At 36.7% G+C, this 27739-nt stretch overlaps 1 protein-coding gene across 1 annotated transcript; it reads right to left on the bottom strand.

The window, feature by feature from the left end:
- Window positions 1–375: 375 nt before the first annotated feature.
- Window positions 376–27479, bottom strand: ACTR10 (actin related protein 10). Its single transcript, XM_066342029.1, has 13 exons — window positions 27278–27479; window positions 23571–23643; window positions 22593–22675; window positions 21663–21771; window positions 18728–18835; window positions 16348–16415; window positions 16017–16096; window positions 10966–11001; window positions 7465–7544; window positions 7306–7379; window positions 3924–4005; window positions 2797–2998; window positions 376–794 (listed from the first exon to the last, which is right to left on the bottom strand). The coding sequence occupies exons 1-13, from the start codon at window positions 27352–27354 to the stop codon at window positions 613–615; spliced, it is 1254 nt and encodes a 417-aa protein (XP_066198126.1). The 5' UTR covers window positions 27355–27479; the 3' UTR covers window positions 376–612.
- Window positions 27480–27739: the final 260 nt, after the last annotated feature.

Below are 27739 nucleotides of genomic sequence, written 5' to 3' on the forward strand. Positions count from 1 at the left end.
CACTTAATATATAAAAAAAAAAAGAAAGAAAAAAGAAACTGTAAAGTAAGAAAGTAAATATCTCTACACTTTGTTTTACAAATGCTTACTTATGCTCCCAAACATTCTCAGTCCAAATAGTCAAATATATCTCTGAAAAAAACACATTATTATATCATGTACACATAAATACAAAAACAATAGAATTTTAATAAAAAGACCCATGTTAATACTCAAAATAACAGATAATGGTAACATTTGTTCTTTGAATGAAGTAAGTGCTAAAAATAATGATATTAATGGAGTCTCAATGCCCAGGACAAACTATGTGAATTGTGGAGGAAATATGTTGGTTATTCTTTTTAGAAAATGTATTATGTAACAAATATCCAAAACTAAACTGCTTTACTATATTTTATTGATATCTATACAACAAATTTCATATGCGTCAGCTACCATTTTGCCACTACACAAGAAAAACAAAAGTCAAAAGAATTAAACATTAATGTGAAAAGTACAGAAATGCTTTTACTTCCACAAAAGTCATTTCTAATAGCATCTTGCATACTTTGTACAATTTGCCTGTAATTGATCTGATAGTGGAAATAAGCAAAGTTGAACTTATTCAAACTTTTATTTCTCAGTGGAAAACGCTCTTTTCATCAGAGGTGGTTGGGCTTTCCCGACATCAAACATCATTTCCAAAGGTGGGTTATTAAGAGAACACCAATCAGGAATACGGCCTGTCTGATTATAATATTCCTTTGAGACTGAACGGCTCCCCAGTATGTCTTGTAGTGCTCCAAAAATAGCTCCTGTGTGATAAAAATATTTTTATAGAACTAAGATGAAAACTTCTACCAGAAAATTTTATGTACATATATATCCACATTATTCTATGATAAGACAGAACAATAAAATTCAACAATGCATATTTATACTCTTCAAATTAATTCCAGTTAAATTGTTCTATATCTTATATTTTAAATAATAGGTTAAGTCATAACTACTGTTACAGCCTATAACAAATTACAGAGAAAATGATAACAAGTATTACTGTGTCTCAAAACAAGTGAGCCAGAGTGGGGTGAAAAGTATTTTCAACTCTATAAATACAAATAAATACCCTTAGTTTTCTCTGCCACAACTCTCAGATTATATCAATGAATAAAATAGCACTGCAAAACCCAAAAAGCATCATTGTAATACCCTAAGAATCTATGTTGAAGACCTTATAAAGAGCCTACAAAGCAGTCTTTAAAAAATAATTTAGTAACTAAATCCATTTGTCCTAGATCAAAATAACATTTTGATGAAATTCAATTTTACTAGAGATACAACATCCATTTAAAATGTCAATATTTTGTTTTTCAGAAAGATTCTGATACCTATTAGCTGAAACTGCATCATTAAACACATATCAGAATATATACAAATAAAACATCCATGATTGCTTTTCTGTTTAAAATAGTCTCTTTATTAGGCTATTTCCTTATTTCAACGAAACTATCATTTTCTAAAACATTCAATGAACTTAATATGAAGTATAAGAATTACTATTTTTTTAATACAGAAAGGCTTTGTCTTTGTTGTTTATAGATTTTAGAGAGAGAAAGGGCAAGAGGGAGTGAGAGACAGGAGTATCGATAACCTGCCAGCAACTTTTGTGCTTCGGGACAATGCTCCAACCGAGCCATCGGCCAGGGCAAATAAAGTATAATTATAAAATAAAAAGATCAATTTTCATATGGCTCACAAATTAGCTTTGTAAGGAATTAAAATATGTTTTAAAAAATGGTAGCATTGCTAGAATAAATGCACAGTTATCACTTTTATGAGGGATGACTTTAATTGGACAAACAAATTTTAAAAAATTAAAAGTACAAATGCTGGCCCTGGCTGGTTGGCTCAGCGGTAGAGCATCAGTCCAGCGTGTGGAAATCCCAGGTTCGATTCCCAGTCAGGGCACACAGGAGAATCAATCTGCTTTTCCACCCCTCCCCCTTCTCTCTCTTCTCCTGCAGCCATGGCTCGAATGATTTGTGCAAGTTGGTCCTCCTGGTACAGAGGATGGCAGCATGGCCTCCCCTCAGTTGCTTGGTTGCCAAGCAACAGAGCCATGGCCCCAGATGGGCAGAACATATCAGGGTAGGGAGCTTGCTGGGTGGACCCATTCAGGGCACGTGCAGGAATCTGTCCCTTTGCCTCCCTGTCTCTCATTTAATAAAAATAAAAAATAAATAAAAAAAATTTTAAGCCTGACCAGGTGGTGGCGCAGCAGATAGAGCGTCAGACTGGGACATGAAGGACCCGGGTTTGAGACACTAAGGTTGCCAGCTTGAGCGCAGGCTCATTGGGTTTGAGCAAGGCTCACCAGCTTGAGCCCAAGGTTGCTGGCTAGAGCAAGGGGTCACTCACTCTGCTGTAGCCCTCCTGTCAAGGCACATATGAGAAATCAATCAATGGACAACTAAGGAACCGCAACAAAGAACTGATGTTTCTCATCTCTCTCCCTTTCTGTCTGTTTGTCCCCATCTGTCCCTCTCTCTGACTCTCTCTGTCTCTGCCACAAAAAAAAAAAAAAATTTAAAAAAAAATTAAAGAATAGTGCAAATGCCAAGAGAAATAGGTATGTAATTCTGAAAATTAGCAATTTAAGGAAACGTGAGTGTTCAAAGAAAATTCTTCAATAGTTCTTTTAGTTTATTAAGTGAGCAATTTTGGACACTGAATCATCTGGTCTAATATATCCATTAGTTATAGTATTCAGTTCTCAATTAGTACATAATTGTTGTATTCTGAAAACTAAATACTTACCTCCCAACCAGGCCACACAGTTAGCTTTTGCAGGTGGAGTATGAATTCGAAATGTCTTGGTTCCAAGTGTTTTTTTGTATTTTGGTTTTTCTACCAAATATCTTATTTCAGCAAGCAATCTGTGGAGAAATCCTGGCAACATAGATGTGCCACCTATGACTACCAAGTTCTCTGCTAATTGCTTCCTGGTGTCTATTGGACACTGTTATTAAAGAGGAAGGAAAAAAAGGAATTATTCTTAACTTTATAAAATAATGCTTGACTGAATTTAAGAAAATATTACAAAAAGGGTCACAGCAAGGTTTCTTTAACAAGGGAGTTTTTCATGTAGCAAGTACAACCACCATGATAACACTGCCATACACTCATAGAGAACTTAAAAAAAAATTTAAATATATAGAATTTTAAGTTCCACAGAGTATTTGGTAGTAATATGCAAGTACTCTCATTTTCAAGATAGAATGACTGAGTTGAGCAAAGAACATGAGAAGAAATAACTTTTCATTTATGTTTTAGAAAGTAAAATTTTTATTTTTCTAAAGTATTAACTTCACAGAAGTTAATATTTTAGAATTAACTTCTAAATTAATTATATTCCAGAGCCAGTTGTCAAGTGGGAAGGTAACAGTCTTCAAAAAATGGTTTCCATATTAGTGCTAAGAACAAGAAATGTTCAAGTCCTTCATTAACATTATATTTTTCATAAAAGTCCGAGTAGAATCCCAGAAGTCAACAATCTCTTTCAAAGTGATATATTTCACACGAAATTCTATGAGTCCACAGTAATTAAACAAAAGACATATTAACATATACACTGGAATTTCAAATTCAATACCACACAAACCTGACTTTGAAGAATCTACAAGCCATACTTGGACCAAAATAAAAACCTGGTATTGGTGCTATGAAAAAACTGCGTGAAATGTCTACAGTACTTACTACCCCTCAGGTTTGAAATGTTGTAGGTACTGTATCTTAGTGCCAAAGTAAACCTGAGTAACTAAAATTTAACATAAAAGCTAAAAAATGTAACCAATGGCTAAAATAAAATTAAACAAAATAACATTTAAATTTTTTCATTAAAGGGGTACGGTCATAAATTTAAACGTTTTATAAAACAAAAATACCTGCATAAGGGAATCCAATATTAAAGTGGCAACTGATTTCTCTTCATTATCTTGTTCAAAAAGAATTTCCACAACTGAATCCCTAATGAGGTTAAACACAGGGTGATTTGTTGGCATCACATAATATGTCACAGCATATAACATTAGTTCTACTGATATTAGTTCTACTGAGTACCAGTATCATGTTAATGTAGAATAATTATTAAAACACAATATGTTCGCATTCTGTAAATGAGAATAATAGTACCTGCTTCACAGGTGTTGGGGTGAGGAGTCAATGAATTAATAGAACAGTGCCTGGCACATAGGAGGCACTCCCTAAGTGTTAGCTGCAATTACTATTATGTATAGATTTATATATATTTTGTCTAGCTATGTCTCCTTAAACTTAATAAGAGAAAGCAAACACAATTCTGTAAAAGATTCAACAAGCAGATCAATGGTAATACAAGAGATTTAAAAGCAACAGCATCCCCCTCCACCAAGGCATTTCTTTGTTTTTAAAAATAATACATGGCAAACATTACTAGTTGCTTTATAATATATCCACTTTCCATTTTTCTGTTTGTTCTCAAATTAAAAGAACCCTATTTTTGAGTAGCACAATATAATATTTCTCTATCTTGACTGTGGTGGTGGTGATTACAGAAATCTATGTGTGACAGAATTACACAGAACTATTCATATACATTATACCAATGACAATTGACTGGTTTTGATACTGTAGTATAGTTAAGTAAGACATAATTATTGAGAATCTTTGCAACATAATTCACAATCTTTGCAACTTGTGATCTAAAATTATTTTCAATAATTCCCTTGCAGCTAAATGTACCTAAAGCCCAGACAATAAGATGAAGGCAGACATGGTATGTGGACCTTCTAGAGCCTCCTTAAAAAGAGGAAGTGCCTTTTTCTTTCCCTGCCTAGGACTGCTTGCTTGAAACACAGAGGTGGTAGCTACAACTCCAGCAACCATACTGAACCCCAAGGAAAAGGGTTACCCCCCAAAGTTAATATAAAAATGTGTGGGTCCCTGATGGGAACTGTCATACCATCTGTGGACTATCTACCTCTGAACTTCTCTTAAATGAGAGACAAACTTCTATCTTGCTGAAACCACTATTTTTACATTTGTATAAATGGTGGCCAAACTGAATCCTAACAAATTCAATACAAAACCAACTATGCATATGCATATAAAACACTATTTTAAAATCATAAAATTGGATCATACTATGTGTACTACTTTAAATCTTTTTTGAATCTTTTTCAAAACATACAATTCTCTTCATGAGACTTGGCTTACTTGGTAACTCTCCATTTCATCAGTATTCTGAGGCCTGTAGTATTCTGAACATGCATGGATAGTCAGCCACTAGTTGCTATGCTTGCTTAGTCTGCTTCTACCAGCTGAGTTGAATGCAAACAAAGCATCAGTTTCATTTTTTTAAAAGTTTCATTTTTTTTTAATTTGAGGATTTACTACTAGTAGGTGAATTATATTCAAGCATCAGTTTCTTTTTCCAATTTTTTTTGTCAGTTGATTTGATATTAAAATTACATAATTTAATAATTATTACTCAACAAATAAAGTACTAGGGTAAAAGATAAGTTGTTTTTTCTGTGACCTACATTGAGTGCTTTGGAAAGACCATATAATTTTTAAAACCTTTTTAATGTGTGTAATACAACTGTAAAGGCAGGAAAAAAATATCTAGAAGGATTCTGTATCAGGGCTGTCTCACAAACAACTTTAGGTGCTCACTATAAAAAAAACCCTGGAGATCACAAACCATAAATGATAGGGTTATATAAATTTAACTCCTATCTCTAGAAGCAGACTTATCCTCAACAAAAAGGTCTGGGGGAAAAAAGTCTGGATAATAAATACTTAAGTTAAAATAAAATGTTTAGTATGTAATCTTTAAAAAATGATACTTTCCTTTAAATGACCCTTCTTTTGATTAGCAATAAACTACTGGTATGGGGTTCTTTTTTAAAAATTTATTTTTAATTATTTTTTTCATTGATTTTAGAGAGAGAAGAGACAGACAAAAACACTGATCTGTTCCTGCATGTGCCCTTACTGGGGATCAACCCACAAGTCTACATATCAGACTATGTCCTAACCTACTAATCTATCTGTCCAGGGCTGGATTGTATCTAAAAAGATTTCAATGGAATTAGATTTTTTGGTAGGAAAAACATGTTAGCCAACAATTGTAAATTAATTGGGTTTGGAAAGTGAGCCATAGTGGCTTTTTTTTCATTCTCAACGTACCTCCTACAATTATGTAGCCAAAAAGCTCCATGTTAGTTGAATTTCTTTAAATGCTTATTTTCTTTTATTCTAGGCTCTACTAAACAATCAGAAGAAAATTTAAAATATTAATTTAATGAATATAACTTATATAAGAGGTAAAATGAGAAAAAGTCACTACCAAAAAGTGTTGCATTCTCACTTTTTTGGTCTTCCCACCTACCATCTTAAATATCTGTATATTTACATTTACCTTTTAATATTTCAAACTCTGTACTAATTTTCTTAAAATCTAACAGGATCTTAGATATTTATATAATAATTCTTTTCTGTGCATCTTCTGATCTAATATTTTACAGATGAAACTTGTAATACAAATTTTATAAAGCTTGGGTATAAACAAAAATTATATTGGTACTAATATAATTATAAAAGTCCTTAGCAACACTTTTATTGCATCATCAGACAGAATAACCTAATAAACAATAAAAAAGTAAATTACTAACTAATCCTAGAGAGTCAATATATTTAGAATGCATTCTTTCTAATAAGACAATATTTTAAAATGGGATTCAGCAAACTATGGCCTCCAAGCCAAATCAAGCCCACTGTCTGTTTTTATAAGTTAAGTTTTACTAGAATGCAGTCACATACATTCATTTACATTATTGTCTATGGCTGATTTTGCACTCCAACTGTAGAGCTGAGTAGTTTTAACAGAGCCGGTATGACCCACAAAATCTAAGCTATTCACCACTTGACCCTTTACAGAAACAGTTTGCTTAACCCTGTTTGAAAATATCATACTTTATTCTCCACCTCAAAGAATGGTTAGTTTCATTAATTAAACTCTGAATTACTCTGATAAGAAAGAATATTTTTTACAGTTTTACAAAATTAACAAGTGAACTTGACTCGAAGGAACTACTGAGCCAGACCCAGTTTTACAAAATTAAGAGGTTGAATAATGAAATTATGGTGAGGTATAATGAAAAACACATAACAACTAATGACAATACTAAATAATAATAATAATGCTAATGATTATGTACAATAATTTTTAAAAGCCAAAAATTTATTCTAGTTCATTATTTTGCTCATGAAAAATTAAGGCCTAACCTGATGGATCCAAGAACATGTAAAATTTTCTCTCCATCTAATGGGTAGTCAACATTTGGGGGCGGTGAGGGACGCTGAAATGTAAGTAATATAAATATATAAATAAATATAAATAAACCTCTGAAGAAAAAATACACTGTACATTGATTTTGAACTTACCTCAGTATTCCCATCAATATTAAATTTTGCTGCTTGGATTTTTAGTCCACGTTTCAGATCACTTACAAAGCAAGAGCGCACTTGAACGAAAAGGAGACTGTGTTATGTTCTGTGATTGAGTCAATTACAAACATATATGAATCTACCACATAGTTTGAGTCAATCTATGTCCCTGTTAAAACAATCCTATTCAAGTAGACATGCTAATCAACCATTCCTTTGAATTTATAAACTATCTGTCTTTAGTTAGCTTATGACAATTTATTCACAAATAAGAAATACCTTTCATAAAACATGTTGTGTTCATCTTCCATAAAATGACATTAAAAAATAAACTGGATGTCCTGGGTTTGATTCCCAGTCAGGGCACACAGGAGAAGTGACCATCTGCTTCTTCATCCTTCCCCCTCTCCCTTCTATTTCTCTCTTCCCATCTTGCAGCCAATGTTCCACTGGAGCAAGTTGGCCCGGGTGCTGAGGATGGCACCATGGACTTGCCTCAGGGGCTAAAATGGCTCCAGTTGCAAAGGAGCAATGGTCCCAGATGGGCAGAGCATGACCCCCTAGTGGACTTGCCAGGTGGATCCCCCATCCGGCGCATGTGTGAGTCTGTCTTTCTGCCTTCCTGCTTTTTACTTAAGAGAAATACAAAACAAAACAAAAAGCCCACCTGAGAAAATTATTTTATTTTGATACTCCTTAAAGAGTACCATAATAAAAATAAATTCTAGCATTATGAAATGTGTAATTGAATAGAATATTGATTTGAACATGATCGATCTATAACTCTATATCTGATTTTTTAAAAAAAATCTTGGTTGATCAGAACACAGAGCCAAATTTAGCTTATAGTAATAGTAACATTCCTTAGTTTTCAGTTTTCTGGCGTGAGTTTTCTCCCTCTTGGTGCACTCCAATTCTACCACCTTCCTTATACTATATTACCATTCTTGTTTTTATACTTTAAAAATCTTTTTAAAGATTTCTACTGTAGACTACCTTTTATAATAAGCTATTTCAAGTTATTTTCAGAAATAGGTAAGAAATAAAACTTTTTTTAAGTAGAGACAAAATTGATGTTGAGTGTAAGAATCTAATGACTTGGTTAATTACTTACAAAACTTGTTAGTAAATATATATTAACATATATAAAAGTTTTTTTGCTCACTAACTCAAATATATTTAAGAATCCACAATATGCTAATATGCTAGATATGTAAGTAGGTAGGTGCTCAAGTTACTTATAAAACTTATATTCAAGTCCTCAGAACCATCTAAGTAAGGTAAATGCCTAGCTTCCAAGACTACAGGGTAGGGCAAAAGCAGATTTACAGTTGTTTATATGAAAAATAATGCAATAATTGATAATAATACAAGAATAAACTGTGTTTTGTGTACTCACAACTATAAACCTACCTTTGCCCGGCACTGTATACCTGACAAAGAAAGGTTCCCTTCTTTAAAGAAACCAAATTCCCCGCATTTAAAAGCCAAGAAGAGATAAATTACACTTAAGAATTTTAAAATAACTGAAAAAATATAGGTAATAAACTACATAATTAATAATGAGTGTGAGTGTTGCATGTTTGTTTTAATAAAAATGGGTTCCTACTATATATACTATATTATTCAGAACTGCTTTTCTCCTTAATATACACAATCTTCCAAATCAATACATCTAGCTCACTTTAAATTTCTTATTTATTGATTTTTAGATAAAAAAGAGGGAAGAGAAGCAGGTACCATCAACTCATAGCAGTTGCTTCCTGTATGTGCCTTGACCAGGTACGCTCAGTGTTTCAAACTGGCGACCTCAGCATTCCAGGTCAACACTTTACCCACTGCGCCACCACAGGTCAGGCCATCAAGCTCCTTCCCTTTTAATAGCTACATAGTACCCCTTATCATGAAGTTACCAAATTTTATTCCACATTCCCCTCTTGAATGAGATGCTTACTTTCAAATTTTTTTTTTTTTTTTTTTTTTCCATTTTTCTGAAGCTGGAAACAGGGAGAGATAGTCAGACAGACTCCCGCATGCGCCCGACCGGGATCCACCCGGCACGCCCACCAGGGGCGACGCTCTGCCCACCAGAGCCACTCTAGCGCCTGGGGCAGAGGCCACAGAGCCATCCCCAGCGCCCGGGCCATCTTTGCTCCAATGGAGCCTTGGCTGCGGGAGGGGAAGAGAGAGACAGAGAGGAAAGCGCGGCGGAGGGGTGGAGAAGCAAATGGGCGCTTCTCCTGTGTGCCCTGGCCGGGAATCGAACCCGGGTCCTCCGCACGCTAGGCCGACGCTCTACCGCTGAGCCAACCAGCCAGGGCCTTACTTTCAATTTTAATATGCCAGATTGTTTTCCAAAAAGGTTAGTCTTCAATCTTTACTAATAGTAATATATGATAATTTCCCCACAATATCATAAATATTGGGTATCTTTCAAATTTTTACTAATATGATGTGTTTCCCAGAGAAATGGGCAAGTTAAACATCTTATAAACATACATGCGCAAGTTATAGGCTACATGGAAAGAAATACTCCAAGTTGGTAACAATTGTTACATCATGGGGGATAGGACTGAAAAAAGGGAAGGGAAACTATTATTTTCACTTGAGATATTTCTGTACTGCTTGAGAAACTGCACTAAAGCATGTACAAATGACTGATATTTTACAACTGATGAGATTTTAGGTCACGATACCACATAAGTGAGCAGTACGATAAACAAGACCCATCTGCAGCCCTAGCTCAAACTGCACCGACTGTGCCACACTGAACAAACTTTAGTATTCCAAGGCCCGATTGTTCTAGATCATCTCCAGAATCCACTTAACTCTAAAATCCATTACTATCTAATTCTCTATGAAATATTCTAGAATATTAATTTTACATGACACTCTCAGTACTTAAGAACACTGAATTATAGTTTAAATGCTTTTCCTTTTAGTGAATCAAAATATTAGAAAACTCAATTTAAACATTATCATAAAAATGCACTCTAGCAAAGAAGTAATATATCTTATTAAAATGAATGCAATATACTTTGGCCTCAACTGCAGAATTTCTGAAGTCAGTAAGATGTATAACCTTATAAAAATGCATTTAAAATACTAGAGTAAATAACAACGCAACACAAAGCCAGTGATTCTCTTAAGCAATTCAACTGTTATTTCATACTGTGAAAACTACTAATTCCTAGTTACCCTGTAAAATGAATCTATAATCGAGAAATTTCTTTAATAATATATCATAAAAGAAGCCAAAGCTTACATAAATCTGAAGAGAAATAAAAATTATTAATATTAAAAAAAAACAAAAAAAAAACAAAAGCAAAAACAAAAAATACTATTAATATCATTCCATAGACTATACATGAAATATTGTGGGGTATTTTATTACATAATGAATTTAATATATTTTGTATATGTGTAAATATTTTAAAACATATGCCATCCAAACCAATATTTAAAAATCAAAGGGACAAAAATGGGAACTTAGTTTACCTTTAATGTCCTCTAAGACACCTTCTGGAATTGAACCTAAAACAGAAATTTTATTTAAAACTATAGAACTTTAACAATAAGCAAAACAGTTTCTTATATTGCATTTACATTTAAGCAAAAAAAATTTTTTTTTTAAGATTTATTGATTTTACAGAGAGAGGAGAGAGAAGTGGGGGCACGAGAGGTATCAACTCATAGTTGCTTCATTTAAGTTGTTCATTGATTACTTGTTTTATGTGACTTGACCGGGCAGGCCCAAGGTTTCGAACCAGCAACCTTAGCGTTCCAGGTTGACATTCTATCCACAGGCCAGTCATTTCAGCAAAATTTAAAAAATCTAAGTACTATACTTTCTTTAAAAGCCAAGTAGAAAAAATAATTTTGCTTTTAAGGAAGAAACTTCATCATTCCAAGCCAATCCAAAAGTTAAAGCCAAAAAGCACTACTGAATGTCATTACTCATAAATTTGATAAAAATAAGATACCTTAAAAATACAGAATTGGCATTAGATAGAAATTACCTTTTCTACCATAAAAATAAAATAAAATATTTTCTATCATAAAAAAACTTGGTTATCTTGTGGTACTTAAAAGAAATATAGCACTTAAACATGAGTTATTTATTTTTCTTTTACAAAAAGTGAAGTTTCAAGTTTGCTTATCGTCTCTGTGATAATAAACAAATTTCAGTAACATATTTTTAAGAAGGATCACATGCAGACTTTTACATTTCCCTTCAAGATAAAGGCAGTATTTTTAAAAATGAGTGTGAAAGCACCTAATCAAAGAAACCTATACGGCCCTGGCCGGTTTGCTCAGTGGTAAAGCGTCCGCCTGGCGTGCAGAAGTCCCCGGTTCTCCTGGCCAGGGCACACAGGAGAAGCGCCCATCTGCTTCTCCACCCCTCCCCTTCTCCTTCCTCTGTCTCTCTCTTCCCCTCCTGCAGCCGAGGCTCCATTGGAGCAAAGTTTGCCCGGGCGCTGGGGATGGCTCTGTGGCCTCTGCCTCAGGCGCTAGACTGGCTCTGGTTGCAACAGAGTGACGCCCCATTTTCAGCTTCAGAAAAATAAAAAATAAAAAAAAACAAAAAAAACAAACCTATACAATATAAGAAGCCTTTAAGACAGATGTTAGGATATGTAATTTTGTTTCCAAAAATTTTGTTTTCCAGATCAAACTCAGAAACAAAATTTTCTAACCTAAATATAAAATCTTCTAAACTCAGAATTTGTAACCTATTGTTAGCCATGTAAAAATATTCTGATTGATTTTTAAGAACAAATTATTTACATCTAGGGAGACAGAAATGTATAGTTGAAAAGGAATCATGATTTAATAGGGAAATCATGCACTTCCCCCATCTGGATCTATATATCTTTTTTTTTTTTTTTTTCATTTTTTCGAAGCTGGAAACGGGGAGGCAGTCAGACAGACTCCCGCATGTGCCCGACCGGGATCCAGCCGGCATGCCCACCAGGGGGCGATGCTCTGCCCCTCTGGGGCGTTGCTCTGTTGCATCCAGAGCCATTCTAGCGCCTGAGGCAGAGGCCACAGAGCCATCCTCAGCGCCCGGGCCATCTTTGCTCCAATGGAGCCTCAGCTGCGGGAGCGGAAGAGAGAGACAGAGAGGAAGGAGAGGGGGAGGAGTGGAGAAGCAGATGGGCGCTTCTCCTGTGTGTCCCGGCCAGGAATCGAACCCGGGACTCCTGCATGCCAGGCCGATGCTCTACCACTGAGCCAACCGGCCAGGGCCTGGATCTACATAACTTGTCAGCTATATTTTTAAGTTGTGCCAGCCAATGAAAATAGTCCAAAAACAAATTAAACTTAAAAACCACACAATGATAAACTATAACTTTTAAAAAGTAATAAACAATATTTAACCACAATGCTTCTTTGAGAAGCAATAAATTTTTATAATTAGTAAGTATGACATTACAATTATTTTATCTTTATTATTTCATCCTTTCCAAATTCTTACTTTTGTGCATTTACTATCTAGTAATAATAGTATACATACAGTTAATAAACAAACATACATACACATTAAAGGTACATGCTCAAAATCTTTTTCCTGATGGAGCCAGTGTATGACAAAAAAGTATTGACTCTTACCCTTAAGTATTAAAATTTATCTCACAAGAGGATGAATATTTCCAAAAAGATTTAAATCTGGCTATAAATAGATGAGCGAAATGTAACTAGGGTTATAAGTTACAATTTAAGAATAAATTCTAAAAACCATAACATTCCTCAACTGCTATACTTTATCTAGGAATATTCAAATAAATTCCAACATGTGCCAGACATTTAGTAATATGAAAAAGTTTTCTTTAGGCAACATATAAGACAGGCTTGAAAATAAAGTGCTAATTTTAGGTGGGTGTAGTTGCTGCCTTGGAAAGGGGCTGCTTCCTCTTACCAAATAACCATGGCTATTTAAACTTTGCAAGTGAAGAATATAAACAAGAGGCATTCGCTGACTCTGGCTCTGAAAAATCATATTTATATTTCAGTTAACTTAGAATACGTAGCATAACATTTTTGTATATAATTTATTTTAAACTGCTCACTATTCAAATCAATTGTACTTAGGTTAGCTTTTTAAAAGTTATAAGGTACTTTAGTATATTAATTCTTTTTTGAAGTAGGTTCTAAACACAAAATGAAAGAAGCTCAAAGTTCAGGTAAGGAAACCCAAGTACGTGTAAGACCTGCATCTGAGCATTCCCTGTACTAAGGACCTTGACAAGAGATAGCTTACATTTATTCACCTTTCAGTGTCAGTGAGATACACGTATATAATACTTAATTCCTCAATCGGCTGGACTGCAAGTCTATCACAGACACAAATTTGGGAGAGCATGAGGGAAAGATCAGAATGAGTCCAAGATGTCCACTTAAAGAAAGGGTCTCCAAAACTACAGTTCATAATTTAGACAAAATGTTACGTTTTAAGGAAGACCTCTAGTAAGAATATCTTGGAATGTTACACAACTCATTATCTTTGGATACATTATATAAATGAATTGTCATCACTATATAATAAAAGGGTGGCAAAGAAAAACTATAATCTGATCTACAGAATGAAGAATGCTATTATTTTAAGAATTAAAAAAAAATAAGAAAGCAATATATGCAGGGATAAATTTCCTAAAAAACTGCCTTTCTCTTTCCAACATTTATTTAGTGTCCAGGTAATTTAATAGGTGCTACAGATTGAAAAATAAATAAAACAGGGGTCCTCAAAGTCTACGGAGAAAAACCAGTAAATTAACAGGCAAATAAAAATGTATCATATTGCTATAATAAATATTGCTGAGAGCTTAACAGATAGAGGAACAATTTATTCTGTTTAGGGTAAACAAGGGAAGCTTCAAAATTAAGGTGACATTCCAACTGAGTCATGCAGAGAGATCAAAGTCAACTAGGCAAAGAAAAACATCTCAGGTAAAAAAAAATAGAATAAATGAAGGCACGGGGTTGTAGAAGGACTATGGCACCTGGAAGACCCTATTAAATTCACTGCAGCTGAAATAAGGTGCAAAGGGTTGAGTTCAGTAATTAAGGCAAAGAGATGGAATAAAGTCAGGTTTTGAAGAAACATACATCAAACAGATCATTTGGATTTTAGCCTGTGTGAGCCAGCAACGGGGTAATGTAATCACAGTTGTTTTATAGAAGTTATTCAAAGTAACAGTATAAAACAGACTGAATCATTCCAGAGAATAGGCTCCTGTAATAATCCTAGGAAGCTGTAACAAGGCCTAATTTACAACATCCTTTTTTCAGATGTTCAGTGGTATGGATGATTTAAAAAAAAAGGATGAAATTTGAAAGAGATTTCTAAGGGAGAATCAAAAGGACTTGATAACTCACTTGATAACTCCCAGTTTTTTAAAATGGGAGATAAAAAGATGTTATCCTTATCTAAGAATGATTTACTAAAATGAATTTAGAGAAAGATATAATATATTCACTTAAGTTTTAAATCTGAGCCCTGGCCAGATAGCTCAGTTGGTTAGAACGTTGATCCACAGTGCAGAGGTTGCCAGTTCGATCCCCAGTCAGGGCACATGTCTCTGTCTCCTGCTCTCTCCCTTCCTCTCTCTGAAATATCAAGAAAATAAAATATTAAAAAAAATTTTTTTTAAATGTTTAAAAATATCTGAGGTGCCTAGAGATATGCCTAATTTATATCTAATAGTTAGTTGGAAATACGAAATCAAGTTTAGAAAAGAAGGGTCAGGCCCAGTGATACATTTGAGAATCAGTGGCGTCCCTGAAAGCCAAGGGAAGAGATATCAGGAGTATATGATAAGATAAAAGAATAAAAAAGAGCCTGACCAGGCGGTGGTGCAGTGGATAGAGCATCGGACTGGGATGCGGAGGACCCAGGTTCGAGACCCCGAGGTTGCCAACTTGAGCGTGGGCTCATCTGGTTTGAACAAAACTCACCAGCTTGGAACCAAGGTCACTGGCTCGAGCAAGGGGTTACTCGGTCTGCTGAAGGCCCATGGTCAAGGCACATGAGAAAGCAATCAGTGAACAACTAAAGTGTCGCAATGCACAACGAAAAAATAATGATTGATGCTTCTCATCTCTCCGTTCCTGTCTGTCTGTCCCTATCTATCCCTCTCAGTGTCTCTGTAAAAAAAAAGAATACATGATAATTAATGTAATTAATGTCAAAAGTTCTAGAAACTCAGTAATACCCTTATAATTGCAGCAATATTATCAGAATGATTGTGGGAGAATTACTATGCAGTGGGGTTAAAAAAAAAAAAGAGTTGAGCACTGGCTGGGTGGCATGGTTGGTTAAAGCATCACCCGGAAAATACCAAGATTGTGGGTATGATCCCCGGTCAAGAAACATACAAGAATCAGCCAATGAATGCACAAATAAGTGGAATAACAAATCGATGTCTGTCTGTCTCTCTTTCTCTCCCTTCCTCTGTTTTCTAAAATCAATAAAGAAAGTAAAAAAAAAGTGTTGAAAAATGAAAAGGAAATAGTGCACAGCACTCATAAGTAGTTTAGAATGATTTTACCCATCACAGAGGGAAGGCTCTGTTCTTTAGCAGCACTTGTGTCAACAGTACATTGTTCTAATAGTTGAGTTTCCAACTCCCTGAAAGTAAAAAAGTTACTAGAATTAAAATACTGCTGATAGCCTTTTCTTATTTAATATGTTTACTACGTAAAGTATTATGATGCCTAAGTAAAGCAGTTTTATTTTTAAAAGATGAATACTCTAAAGACTAACAGAGAATGAATGAGTGACATTAAATGTCTATAATTCCTCTACTGAACTCTGTCAAAATAATTACCAGGTTTTTGTGGCACAGGGAAAGCAAACATGCTGAGTACCAAGAAACTCACCTGTGCAGAGCTTTTCCTGCTAGGGGGAGTGCTCCCCAACAATTTAGTACTGGGATTCCTTCATATATCTGTAGGATAGTCAAGGATATTACTATTTCAGGAGATAAAATGTGGTTTCCTTGATATTTTCCTCACTTTCTACAGTATTGTTCTAAATCAGCAAATTCTTATTTCTAAAAGTGAGAAAAAGTCTTTTTTCATATTCTTCCCCAAAGAAAAAGGTTAAATAGACACAAAGAATTCATCAGTAAATGCTAAGGTGACCAATAAAGTAGCTACCAAATTTAGACTTAATACAAAAAAGACCCTGTAAAAGCTCATTATAATTTATATACTAATTGTTCTCTTTCATTTGTACTTTTTTTTTTTTTGTATTTTTCTGAAGCTAGAAACGGGGAGAGACAGTCAGACAGACTCCCGCATGCGCCCAACCGGGATCCACCCAGCACGCCCACCAGGGGGCGATGCTCTGCCCCTCCGGGGCGTCGCTCTGTCGCAACCAGAGCCACTCTAGCGCCTGGGGCAGAGGCCAAGGAGCCATCCCCAGCGCCCGGGGCCATCTTTGCTCCAATGGAGCCTCAGCTGCGGGAGGGGAAGAGAGAGACAGAGAGGAAGGAGAGGGGGAGGGGTGGAGAAGCAGATGGGCGCTTCTCCTGTGTGCCCTGGCCGGGAAACGAACCCGGGACTTCTGCACGCCAGGCCAACGCTCTACCACTGAGCCAACCGGCCAGGGCCCATTTGTACTTTTAAAATGTGGCTTTGCCTGACCAGGCAGTGCAGCAGTAGACAGAGTAATGACCTGGAATGCTGAAGACCCAGGTTCGAAACCCTGAGGTCGCTGGCTAGGACGCAGGCTCACCAGCTTGAGTGTGGGATCACAGACATGACTCCATGGTCCCTGGCTTGAAGCCAGGTCACTGGCTTGAGCAAGCAATCACTGGCTCAACTGGAGCCCTATGGTCAAGGCACGTATAAGAAAGCACCAATGAACAACTAAAGTGCTGCAAATATGAGTTGATGCTTCTCATCTCTCTCTCCCTTCCTGTCCGTCTGTCCCTTTCTCTGTCTCTCTTGCTAAAAGAAAAGTTTAAATATGTCTCACATTGTATTATATTTCTATTAGAGCTGAGAAGATAGTGCACATTATTATACTGTGAGTTTGCTACCTTATTTTATAGAACATTGCTTTTGCTAATGTTAATATTTTTAAAAAGGAAAAAAGTATATTGGTAAAAGCTTGGCTTTTGGCAACCAAATGGGTATATATCTTGGCTATATGTTTATATGACCTATATAACTACCTATCCAAACTTTCAATCTTCTCATTTATACAATGAGAATAATACTTAAGTTACAGGGCTGTTAGTAGACTTACACACAAAATACTCTATATTTAAAAAGCTACTGCCTAATTTAGTTTCTCAAGAGTTAATGATTCTTGATTTCCTTCCCTTAAGTATTTCTTCTAATAATAAAGGTAGATATCAAAATTGCAAGTTGTATGTATTTCACCCTCCTTTCCAATGTAGCAATGTCTACTGTCATATTTCAGAGATACATATACTCTGCTTAAATGCTTCTAATGAGAAGGAACTTACCAGTTTATAGTTAGTAATTCCATTATGGGACAGCTTGAACTACTAGAGTCTTTCCTAGTGTTGTGATTGATATAAATCCTGCACTATTTACTGGGCAAGTTACTATGTGTCACATCCTTTGCTAAATACTTTCATACATTACCTCACTCAAGTCACAGGACACCCCTATCAGCTGGAATTATTCTAATTCCAATTTTATGGATAAGGAGATTAGAGCCCAAAAAGATTAAGCTACCTGACCAGCATCATACAATTAGAAAAAAGTACAGCTGAGATTTATACTCAGTGGGTATTAGATTCCAGAACCCAAACCCATAAACCTTATTATGCCATACAGCAGCCATGATAACCTCAGGGGATGAGAGAAATATGTATTCAATATTCCATAGCAAGCCCTTCAGCTATTTGAGAGATTTCATGTCACCACTAAGTTTTAATTTTTCTTGATTTAACTTTCTCAAATTTCTCCAATTACTCTCTGTATGATCTTTTCTTAGAACATGACTATCCTAGACAACTTCTCCAACATGTCCAATTAGCTGATGTTCCTCTTAAGAACTTAACATAATATTCATGAGATCTGATACCTGGAATATATATTGGAACCAAGTCATAATAATAATTTCTACAAAAAGTAAATTTAAGTCTCACAATCCTATGAACTTTTCCACATGGTAAATCATATTGGTACATGGTAACCCAAAGTAGTTTGATGCAATAAAATCTGTTTGTAATAAAGCAGAGTAAAAACTGCAAAATTATCTGGTTGACAAAAAAGATACAGGTAACACCAGGCTTTCCCTATATCCGCAATCCAGGACCATGGCAGAGTTTATCCCAAGTGTCAGAAGAGCCATTAGATGGCTTGGAGCAAGCAAGACAGATGGGACCTAGAACACAACAAAAGCAGAATGAGTGTCAGTAGCTAAAGGTGGTTGCCTTACATTTCAAATATACTTGAAAAAATTCACAGGAACATTAAATTTATTTATATTATGATACCTACTTAACAATTTTATGGCACTAAATTAAGAACTAGTTTGTTGATTTGAATTTACACATAATTAAAATATACTACAATAAATAAAAACACTCTTTAAATTCTCTTAGTTGTTTCATTCCAAAATGAAGCATTTAAAAAAAAATCTTGTTCTCTCTCTTTTGGAGGAAAAACTGAAAGAGATAAAAGAAGAGGTCTAGAAACATGAATTTAGTGGTAGAGCATCGGCCTGGCGTGTGAATGTCCCAGGTTCGATTCCCGGCCAGGGCACATAGGAGAAGCGTCCATCTGCTTCTCCACCCCTCCCTTCTCACTTCTCTCTCCTCTCTCTCTCTCTCTCTGTCCTCCTCCTGCAGCCATGGCTCAATTGTAGTGCTGAGGATGGCTCCATGGCTTCCACCTCAAGCACTACAGAAGAGCTCAGTCGCTGAACAATAAGGCAACGCCCCAGGCGGGCAGAGCATTGCCCCCTAATGGGCTTGCTGGGTGAATCCCAGTAGGGGCATATGCAGGAATCTGTCTCTCTGCCTCCCCTCCTCTCACAGAATAATAAACAAATAAAAAAATAAAAAATAATGCCATGGCCAGTTGGCTCAGTGTAAACAGTGTCAGCCTGGCATATGGACACCCTGGGTTCGATTCCTGGTCCGGGCACACAGGGGAAGCAACCATCTGCTTCTCTCTCCCTCCCCTTCCTCCTTTTCTCTTTCTTGGGTGCTGAGAATAGCTCATTGGTCCCAGTGTCACCCTCAGGCACTAAAACTAGCTAGGTGGATTTTTTAAAAATTCTCCTTATTGACTTTTGGAGAGGGGAGAGAGAGAACAAGAGAGGGAGAGGGAGAAAGAGGGGGGCAAGCAGGAAGCATTAACTTGTAATAGTTGCTTCCTGTATGTGCCTTAACCAGGCGAGCCCAGGGATTTGAACTGGTGACCTCAGCATTCCAGGTATATGTTTTATCCACTGCACCACCACAGGTCAGGTTAGCAAGGTGGATATGAGCACTGGTCTCAGACAGGGGTTGCCGGGTGGATCCCAGTCAGGCACAAGGGAAAGTCTGTCTCAGTATCTTCCCTCCTCTCACTTAAAAATAAAATAAATAAAATAAAAAGATGCCTTTGCCAGCAAAATGGAAATACAGAAAAAGAATTCTTGATTGTCTTTATTCATTAAGTTTGTAATAGGAACTATGCTTTAAAAACATAATATAGAAGTTATAATTAAACTAAAGAACTATTTTTAAAATCCTTAGTTCTGTGTAACATCTTTTCAGTGACAATGGCCAGATCTGGTGACACTTTATATATTCGATAATATTTAATTAAATTATGTAAGTCCACCATAACCAAATGACAAACAAAATAATGGTTATATTTCTTTTATCGAAATGGATACAGCAAATAGGATACATAAACAACTAAAACTCAAAGCATAAACACAAAGAATCATCTTTTATTTTATTCAGATTAAGAGCTGAAGTGACTTCTTGTATTATTTGTATTCTCTACTGAAAACCAAATTCCTAAATCTATGACATCAGTAAGTATAGGAGGAATGTAACCTGTTTCTATGTCTTAATAAATTACAACTCAGAAATATCAACTGCCCTTATCTCCTAAAGACATTATGATTTTTTATATATTTTAAGTTCAGTAGATTGTATGGAAAATATATTTATCTGTGCTTACTTTCTTATATGTTGTATACATGTTGTATACAACCTTCTAGTTTCCCTTGCTGAAAAACCCTAAATTCCTAAGAAAAAGTTTTTTTTAAAACTTAAAGATTCTTTGTATGATCTTTTCTTAGAATATGAAATTTAATAGTCTTAAATCAAAATTTTGTTCTTTAAAATAATCTTGACTCCTATAAAATGAAAGCTATAAGAAATGTTACTAACATGGAGATGTAAGAGTCATTCCTGGCACTGCCTACCTAGTCTAAGGGAAACATTACTTGAATATTCCGTTAAATAAAAACTTAAAGCCTAAGTGAAAGAATAGAAGAATTTAGAGCACTCAGCATAACTGAACAACAGACACTAGAAACAACTGGAAGAAACATATCATAAACTCCACAGTATACAATATACTTTTTAATTTTGAAAAACAAAACAAAACAAAAAACAGTCCCCAAACAGAAAAACCTGCATTAAAATAAATAAACAGAGGCCCTGGCCAGTTGGCTCAGCAGTAGAGCATCAACCCGGTAGGTGGGACGTCTCAGGTTCAATTCCTGGTCAGGGCACACTGCAGAGGCAAACATCTGCTTCCCCTGCCCTTCACTCTCTCTCTTCCCCTCCCGCAGCCATGGCTCAATTGGTTCAAGCACATTGGCTCCAGGCACTGAGGATGACTCTGGGGTGGTAAAAATAGCTCAATTGTGAGCATGGCTCCAGATGAACAAAGCATTGGCCCCAGACGGGGTTGCTGGAGGATCCTGGTTGGGGACATGCGGGAGTTTATCTCCCTTTCTCTCACTTAAAAACAAACGAATAAACAAACAGACAGAAACATCAATAAGAAGAAATCTCCATTTAACTAAATAGTAGATGAAATACTAATTACACATGAAATAACCATACACAGAAGGAAAATAGTCAACTTCAGGCTTCAGTTTACTCTGTCATCTGTAACATACACAATGAAGGAGATAAATGAGGGCTTTTTAGTTTAAGCTTTGTGTAACTACAAAATACAACAACATATAAAACAAGTACCTCAAAATACTTGAAAAGAACGCGAGTGAGTGTCTCTCTGAAGTGGGAAGGACATAGCACTGACTCAATAACCACAACCCGGCGATCTCTGGGATTCACCAACAGATGCCTGAAAAGTGAGAGTTTTGTTTTGTTTTTAAAAGTAAATAAAAGTTTGTATTATTTTTGTACATGATACAACTTAAGAATAGAAAAACTGTACTACATTAGCTTAAGATCCTTTATGACAAAAAGACATCTTCATGTTATTACTCAGGAAAAGTAACATTCCTGATATCTTCCTACATTTTATGTACTGTGTCAGGAACTTCACATCTATTAAATTATTTCAGAAAATAAAAACAACAGCCTACTATGAATTGCTTGAGCCATTAAAAAGACATTTTATTTCTTCAGGTTACAAAAGTAAGAAAAAATATATGTTCAGAAAACTCTAAATATAATGTAAGTTTATAATCTGGAAAATATGAATACCTTATACTTCTATTACTCAGAAAGTACCATATATATAGCATTTTTTATATTTTCCTAATTGTATGTGTGCATGCAATATTTTAACAGAAATATTCATTCTATAGTTGTTCTGCAACTTACTTCTTTCAATTATCAATATGTCTAAGACAATTGTATCAGTACATATAGATACAGAACTCTTTTTAATGTCAGTGTGTCTTATAAAGATGTATAACAATTTAATTATCCAACCCTCTTTATCAATGGACATTTGATTTACTTCAAATATTTCCTTATGCTTGACTGTTTTTCTAGCCTTCAAATATATTTGGAAAAGGTTGGAAATAAGCAAGTAAATATGGCAATGGAAGTCAACTTTTCCCATCAGCTGTGCTACAGCTAAATATCACTATGACTGGTACTAGGGAAATCTAATCACAAAAGCTGGGGGAAAAAACAAAGAGCATTGCATCCTACCTGAAATACAGCATGTGGATAAATTCCTTTAGGTAGGAATATAATTCTTCCGTGTTGATATTATATTGAACAACTTTGACAGGCTATAAAAATTAAAATGACTTATTAATTTATAATAATAAAATAATCTCAAATTAAAACATGCTTATTTATTTTACTAGTGCATTTTCTGATAATAAATCAAAAGCAATTTGTATTGAGAATATAACATTAAATGTAGATTAATCATGTCAGAAACCCTTAAGAATTGGCATGTCCAAAATGATGGAAATTTTTTTGTGGGCTATAAAAGTGTGCGTCCATAAATAAGTAAAGCACTATGCTCATCTACAGTTTTCCTTCATCAGATTTATCATTTAGGCGGGAGTGATAAAAAATCAGCATTGATTAAAAAGCATCAAAAGGCCTTGGCTGTTGGTTAGAGCAGGGGTCCCCAAACTTTTTACACAAGGGGCCAGTTCACTGTCCCTCAGACCGTTGGAGGGCCGCCACATACAATGCTCCTCTCATTGACCACCAATGAAAGAGGTGCCCCTTCTGGAAGTGTGGCGGGGCGGATAAATGGCCTCAGGGGGCCGCATGCGGCCCGCCTGGGTTAGAGTATAGGAGCATAATCTGGATACACCAAGGTTGTAGGTTCAATCCCTGGTCAGGGAACATACAAGAATCAACCAATAAATGCATAAATACACAGAACAACATATGGATGCTTAGGTCTTACTGGGATAACAAAAAAGTTCTAAAACTGGACCGCGGTGATGGTTACAGAACTTAATATATTTACTAAAAATTACTGAATTATATACTTAAACAGGTGAGTTTTATGGTATGCAAAATTAAACTAAGATTTAAAAAAATTTCCTTGAAATACAGTCATAAGGTATACAGTTAGCACTGTTCTAATCAACCTTACTTGAAGTCACATTTAAAATATATTACAGTACAGGATTTATTGCTAATTTGTTTTTAAAAAACTACCTTAGGCATGCCAGTTTTTTTAATCACACTAGGAATTATACATCTTGGACTGGTTTCTCCGGCAAATCCACACCTGCAAATAAACAATATTTAAACACTTAATTTGTAAGTCTTTCTATACATTTGTCAGAGAAACAAGTTTTCTGTATTTGTTTAAAAACAGTGGATATAAACACATCTGGAAACATCTCTGATGCATTCAAAGGGATAGAAAAAAAACCCTAAGGAAAAAGTTAATCCCATCTATTTATAATTGTGCATTAAAGGTAAAAAAAATTGTTTCATATTAACAACACTGATATATATCAATTTTTAGAGCAGCATTCACGTTTCAGTTTTTAATTTTATCTTAATTAATTAGTATTACTAGCTCCTATTTAAACACGTTCCTCTGTGGTCTATTTTTTTTTTTTTGTATTTTTCTGAAGTTTGAAGCGGGAGGCAGACAGACAGACTCCCGCATGCGCCCAACCGGGATCCACCCAGCATGCCCACTAGGGGGCGATGCTCAGCCCATCTGGGGCATTGCTCCTTTGCAACCAGAGCCATTCTAGTGCCTGAGCAGAGGCCATGTAGCCATCCTCAGTGCCGGGGCCAACCTTGTTCCAAAGAGCCCTGGTTGCAGGAGGGAAAGAGATAGAGAGGAAGGAGAGGGGAAAGGGTGGAGAAGCAGAAGGTCATTTCTCCTGTGTGCCCTGACTGGGAATTGAACCAGGGACTTCCACACGCTGGGCCGACACTCTACTGCTGAACCAATGGGCCAGGGCCCCTTTGGTTTATTTTTTAATCTATGACTATTTGGCATAGTTGTTATCATACTGTTCACCAATCATGAACTCAAATAATATGCTTCTGCCTATATTTAGTCTTCGTCGCTATCATTTTTAAAAGTGCATATTTCACCCTTTTAAAAAACTATTCTTCTTTGAGTATTTAGGTATTTCTATTTGTTTTACTTTAGTAAAACAAAACTTTGTTTAAAATGTTGCTAAAAAATGATCAACTTAGGTTTAGTATGAAGATTATCGCTTCTTGTTCTGTCTAGTTTTCAGTACCACTCTCTTCCTATTTATTTCCGACTAGTTCTTTCCATCTTCTGTTAGTCACATCTCCATGTCTACTTGCACCAGTGCTCAAGTTTCCCAGGATGCAACTCACTGGTTAGATTCAACTCCTTTCTTTTACTTTATAAATTCATCTTATCACCCTTCACTGCCTTTGTCAATAGTCATCTTCCTGTCTAGCAGCTTTGTTTCTCATTTCCTCAGCATGTGGCCAAAGTAATTATCTTTGGATGTCAGACTCAAAGACATCCTGAGCAGAGGCCATGTAGCCATCCTCAGTGCCGGGGCCAACCTTGTTCCAAAGAGCCCTGGTTGCAGGAGGGAAAGAGATAGAGAGGAAGGAGAGGGGAAAGGGTGGAGAAGCAGAAGGTCATTTCTCCTGTGTGCCCTGACTGGGAATTGAACCAGGGACTTCCACACGCTGGGCCGACACTCTACTGCTGAACCAATGGGCCAGGGCCCCTTTGGTCTATTTTTTTATTATGCTAGAAATAAAACCTTTATAACATCAAAAAAGGAGGTTTTAAATCGAACAGTAAGAGAATGGACTGTTTAATCCAATTCTGGTGCATCTAAGGTCCAATTTTTAAATATGCTCTTTTGACTACTTATTCAATAGTTATTAAATATAAGGTAACCAATTGTCCTCCTTTTGTAAGTTCCATCCTCCTTCAAAAAGTGGCCTCCTAGGCCCTGGCCGGTTGGCTCAGAGGTAGAGCGTCGGCCTGGCGTGCGGGGGACCCAGGTTCGATTCCCGGCCAGGGCACATAGGAGAAGCGCCCATTTGCTTCTCCACCCCCCCCCCCCTTCCTTCTTCTCTGTCTCTCTCTTCCCCTCCCGCAGCCAAGGCTCCATTGGAGCAAAGATGGCCCGGGCGCTGGGGATGGCTCCTTGGCCTCTGCCCCAGGCGCTAGAGTGGCTCTGGTCGCGGCAAAGCCACGCCCCAGAGGGGCAGAGCATCGCCCCCTGGTGGGTAGAGCCTCGCTCCTGGTGGGCATGCCGGGTGGATCCCGGTCGGGCGCATGCGGGAGTCTGTCTGACTGTCTCTCCCCGTTTCCAGCTTCAGAAAAATACAAAAAAAAAAGTGTCCTCCTTTTTGATACTGGAAGACTAATCTGTACGTGAGGATTCGTCAAGGATCAGTACAGTGCTAGATGTGATTATGAGATGCATGCACTTCACACGTGAAACCTTAAGAGAGTGTGCATATATCGAGTGCACAAATGGCTTTGTGTACTTCTTACTGAAACATGACATGGCACATACGACATTGTAGACTCACAGTTATTTTTTTTATCAGTGAATATTCAATCACAGACAGGTAAGCACAACTCACATTTTATTAATTCATTATCTATTTAATAATTTCCAAATACGTATAATTTCATTTACAAGTATTTTCCTGAAATTCGAGTTTTAAAGTGGAAGTCTAACCTCAAACCATAACTATTAATAATGTGTTTTGATTTAATAGTTGCATAAAACAGATGTTTTTTAATTAGAAAATGATAAATACACCCAAAAATCACTCCAAATTAGTGGTTTTGTTTGACATTTAGTTTTACTAAATGAGTACTTTTTTCTTACAATTATTATTAAAAATTAAGAGGCATGTAAGCATAATTACAATATAAAATATTACAAATGTTTTTATTATGTATTTATCATGTTATAGTGTATTGCTGCAATGAATAAAATGTTTCTTTTATTTACAATATTGTTTTCTTCAATTTATTTTTGTCCTTTTCATTGTAAAAATGTTGGTCACCTTATTAAATACCTACTTTGTGTTAGACATTATTCAGATTTAATATACATAAAGATTTTCAAATGTTTTCATTTCAAGTATATACAAGACACAATTCTGTCACTCTTCTCCTGAACTCAGCGCAAGAGCTCCCAACGTGGAGCCCAAGGACCATTGTGAAACCAATCCCCCAAACTATACAAATATATTTATTAAGGCTTGCATATATGAGGCTTTCATTCGGGTGTCAATAAGGTCTATGCCATCCAAAAGACTGAGAACCATTACTCTAGTGTTTACAAGTTGCCTCCTAAAACATGTCAATTTTCCTATATCTAAGAGGTTTTTTGGGAGGGAAGGTGTTCAATCTCGAGAGTCTCATCTACAGAATTTCACCCTTTTGATGTGTTGTCTCCCTAATTTGACTTCCTATTCTTGGGGAGTAATTGCTCCGTCTTGAGCATATTTGGATTTCCAGCACGAACAGAAGCTCCATTCGGCAAGTATTTAATGATGGAGATGGTCATTAAATGTTATAATTCGGATGCTAGCCTCCTAAACTGATAAGCCCAGAGGAAGCGGGGACTAGGTCATCGCTGTTATCCCCTGTATGGGTGACCCCAAAGGGTCTGCTCTGTTTGTGGCAACAACAGTGAGCGTCGGCGAAAGCAGTTCTCCCTCTCGGGCCTAGAATTTCTAGGAGTCAAAACCCGACCGCCCACCAGGTCCTCGGTATTCGCATCATCCACGGTGGTAATAATAAGGGCCATCATTTGCGGACGAGCTGGGGTGTGGGAGGAACGTCTCACCCTGCCGGTTAGCCAACAGTTAGGTCCCGGGCTGCACCTGGGCTTCGGCCACCCGCCATCCCCCCGGACGACAGCCGAGCCACTCACTTGGTAAAGGCCTCTCCCAGATCTATCACGACTGCTGTTTTCTCTCCGCCGCTCCCCAGGCCCTCGTACAGCGGCATGGTGCTGAAGGCGCAGTAGGTAGGAAGACGCCGGCCGAAGGCCTAAAAGCTTCAGCTCCCAGCGGCGGAGGAGGGCCGGGCACCAGGCGACCGGAAGCCGGAGGAGGCGACGGCGGGGGCCTTGCGTGGCCGCGGCGCGCCGGCCCCGGGCTGTCCCAGGCTGTGCCTCATTCCGCGTCGGACCCGCATCCTCGCAGCCGACCCGGGCTGTGGCAACTCTGTGGCAACAGGGAGAAAGAAATGCGCGTTCCGCCTCTGCTCTGGGTGCGGGGGCGCGGGGGACGCGGGGAGCCGAGGCGGTCAGGCGCGTCGGCCTCCCCAAAGGGAGCGGAGCCACTCCGGGTCCTTCGCGTCGAACACGCCCTCAAGTGGCGCTTGGGGTGGA

This window comes from Saccopteryx leptura, chromosome 6 (assembly GCF_036850995.1).
Source record: "Saccopteryx leptura isolate mSacLep1 chromosome 6, mSacLep1_pri_phased_curated, whole genome shotgun sequence".
In the NCBI taxonomy this organism is placed as follows: Eukaryota; Metazoa; Chordata; class Mammalia; order Chiroptera; family Emballonuridae; genus Saccopteryx; species Saccopteryx leptura.

Excerpts from the sequence above, each read along its gene's own strand:
- ACTR10 (XM_066342029.1), bottom strand. The coding sequence starts at position 27,354 with ATGCCGCTGTACGAGGGCCTGGGGAGCGGCGGAGAGAAAACAGCAGTC. Across the intron at positions 16,097-16,347 it reads GCAGGAAAAGCTCTGCACAG|GGAGTTGGAAACTCAACTAT; the intron begins GTGAGTTTCTTG and ends TTTTACTTTCAG. Across the intron at positions 11,002-16,016 it reads GAGCCTTCCCTCTGTGATGG|GTTCAATTCCAGAAGGTGTC; the intron begins GTAAAATCATTC and ends TTTCTGTTTTAG.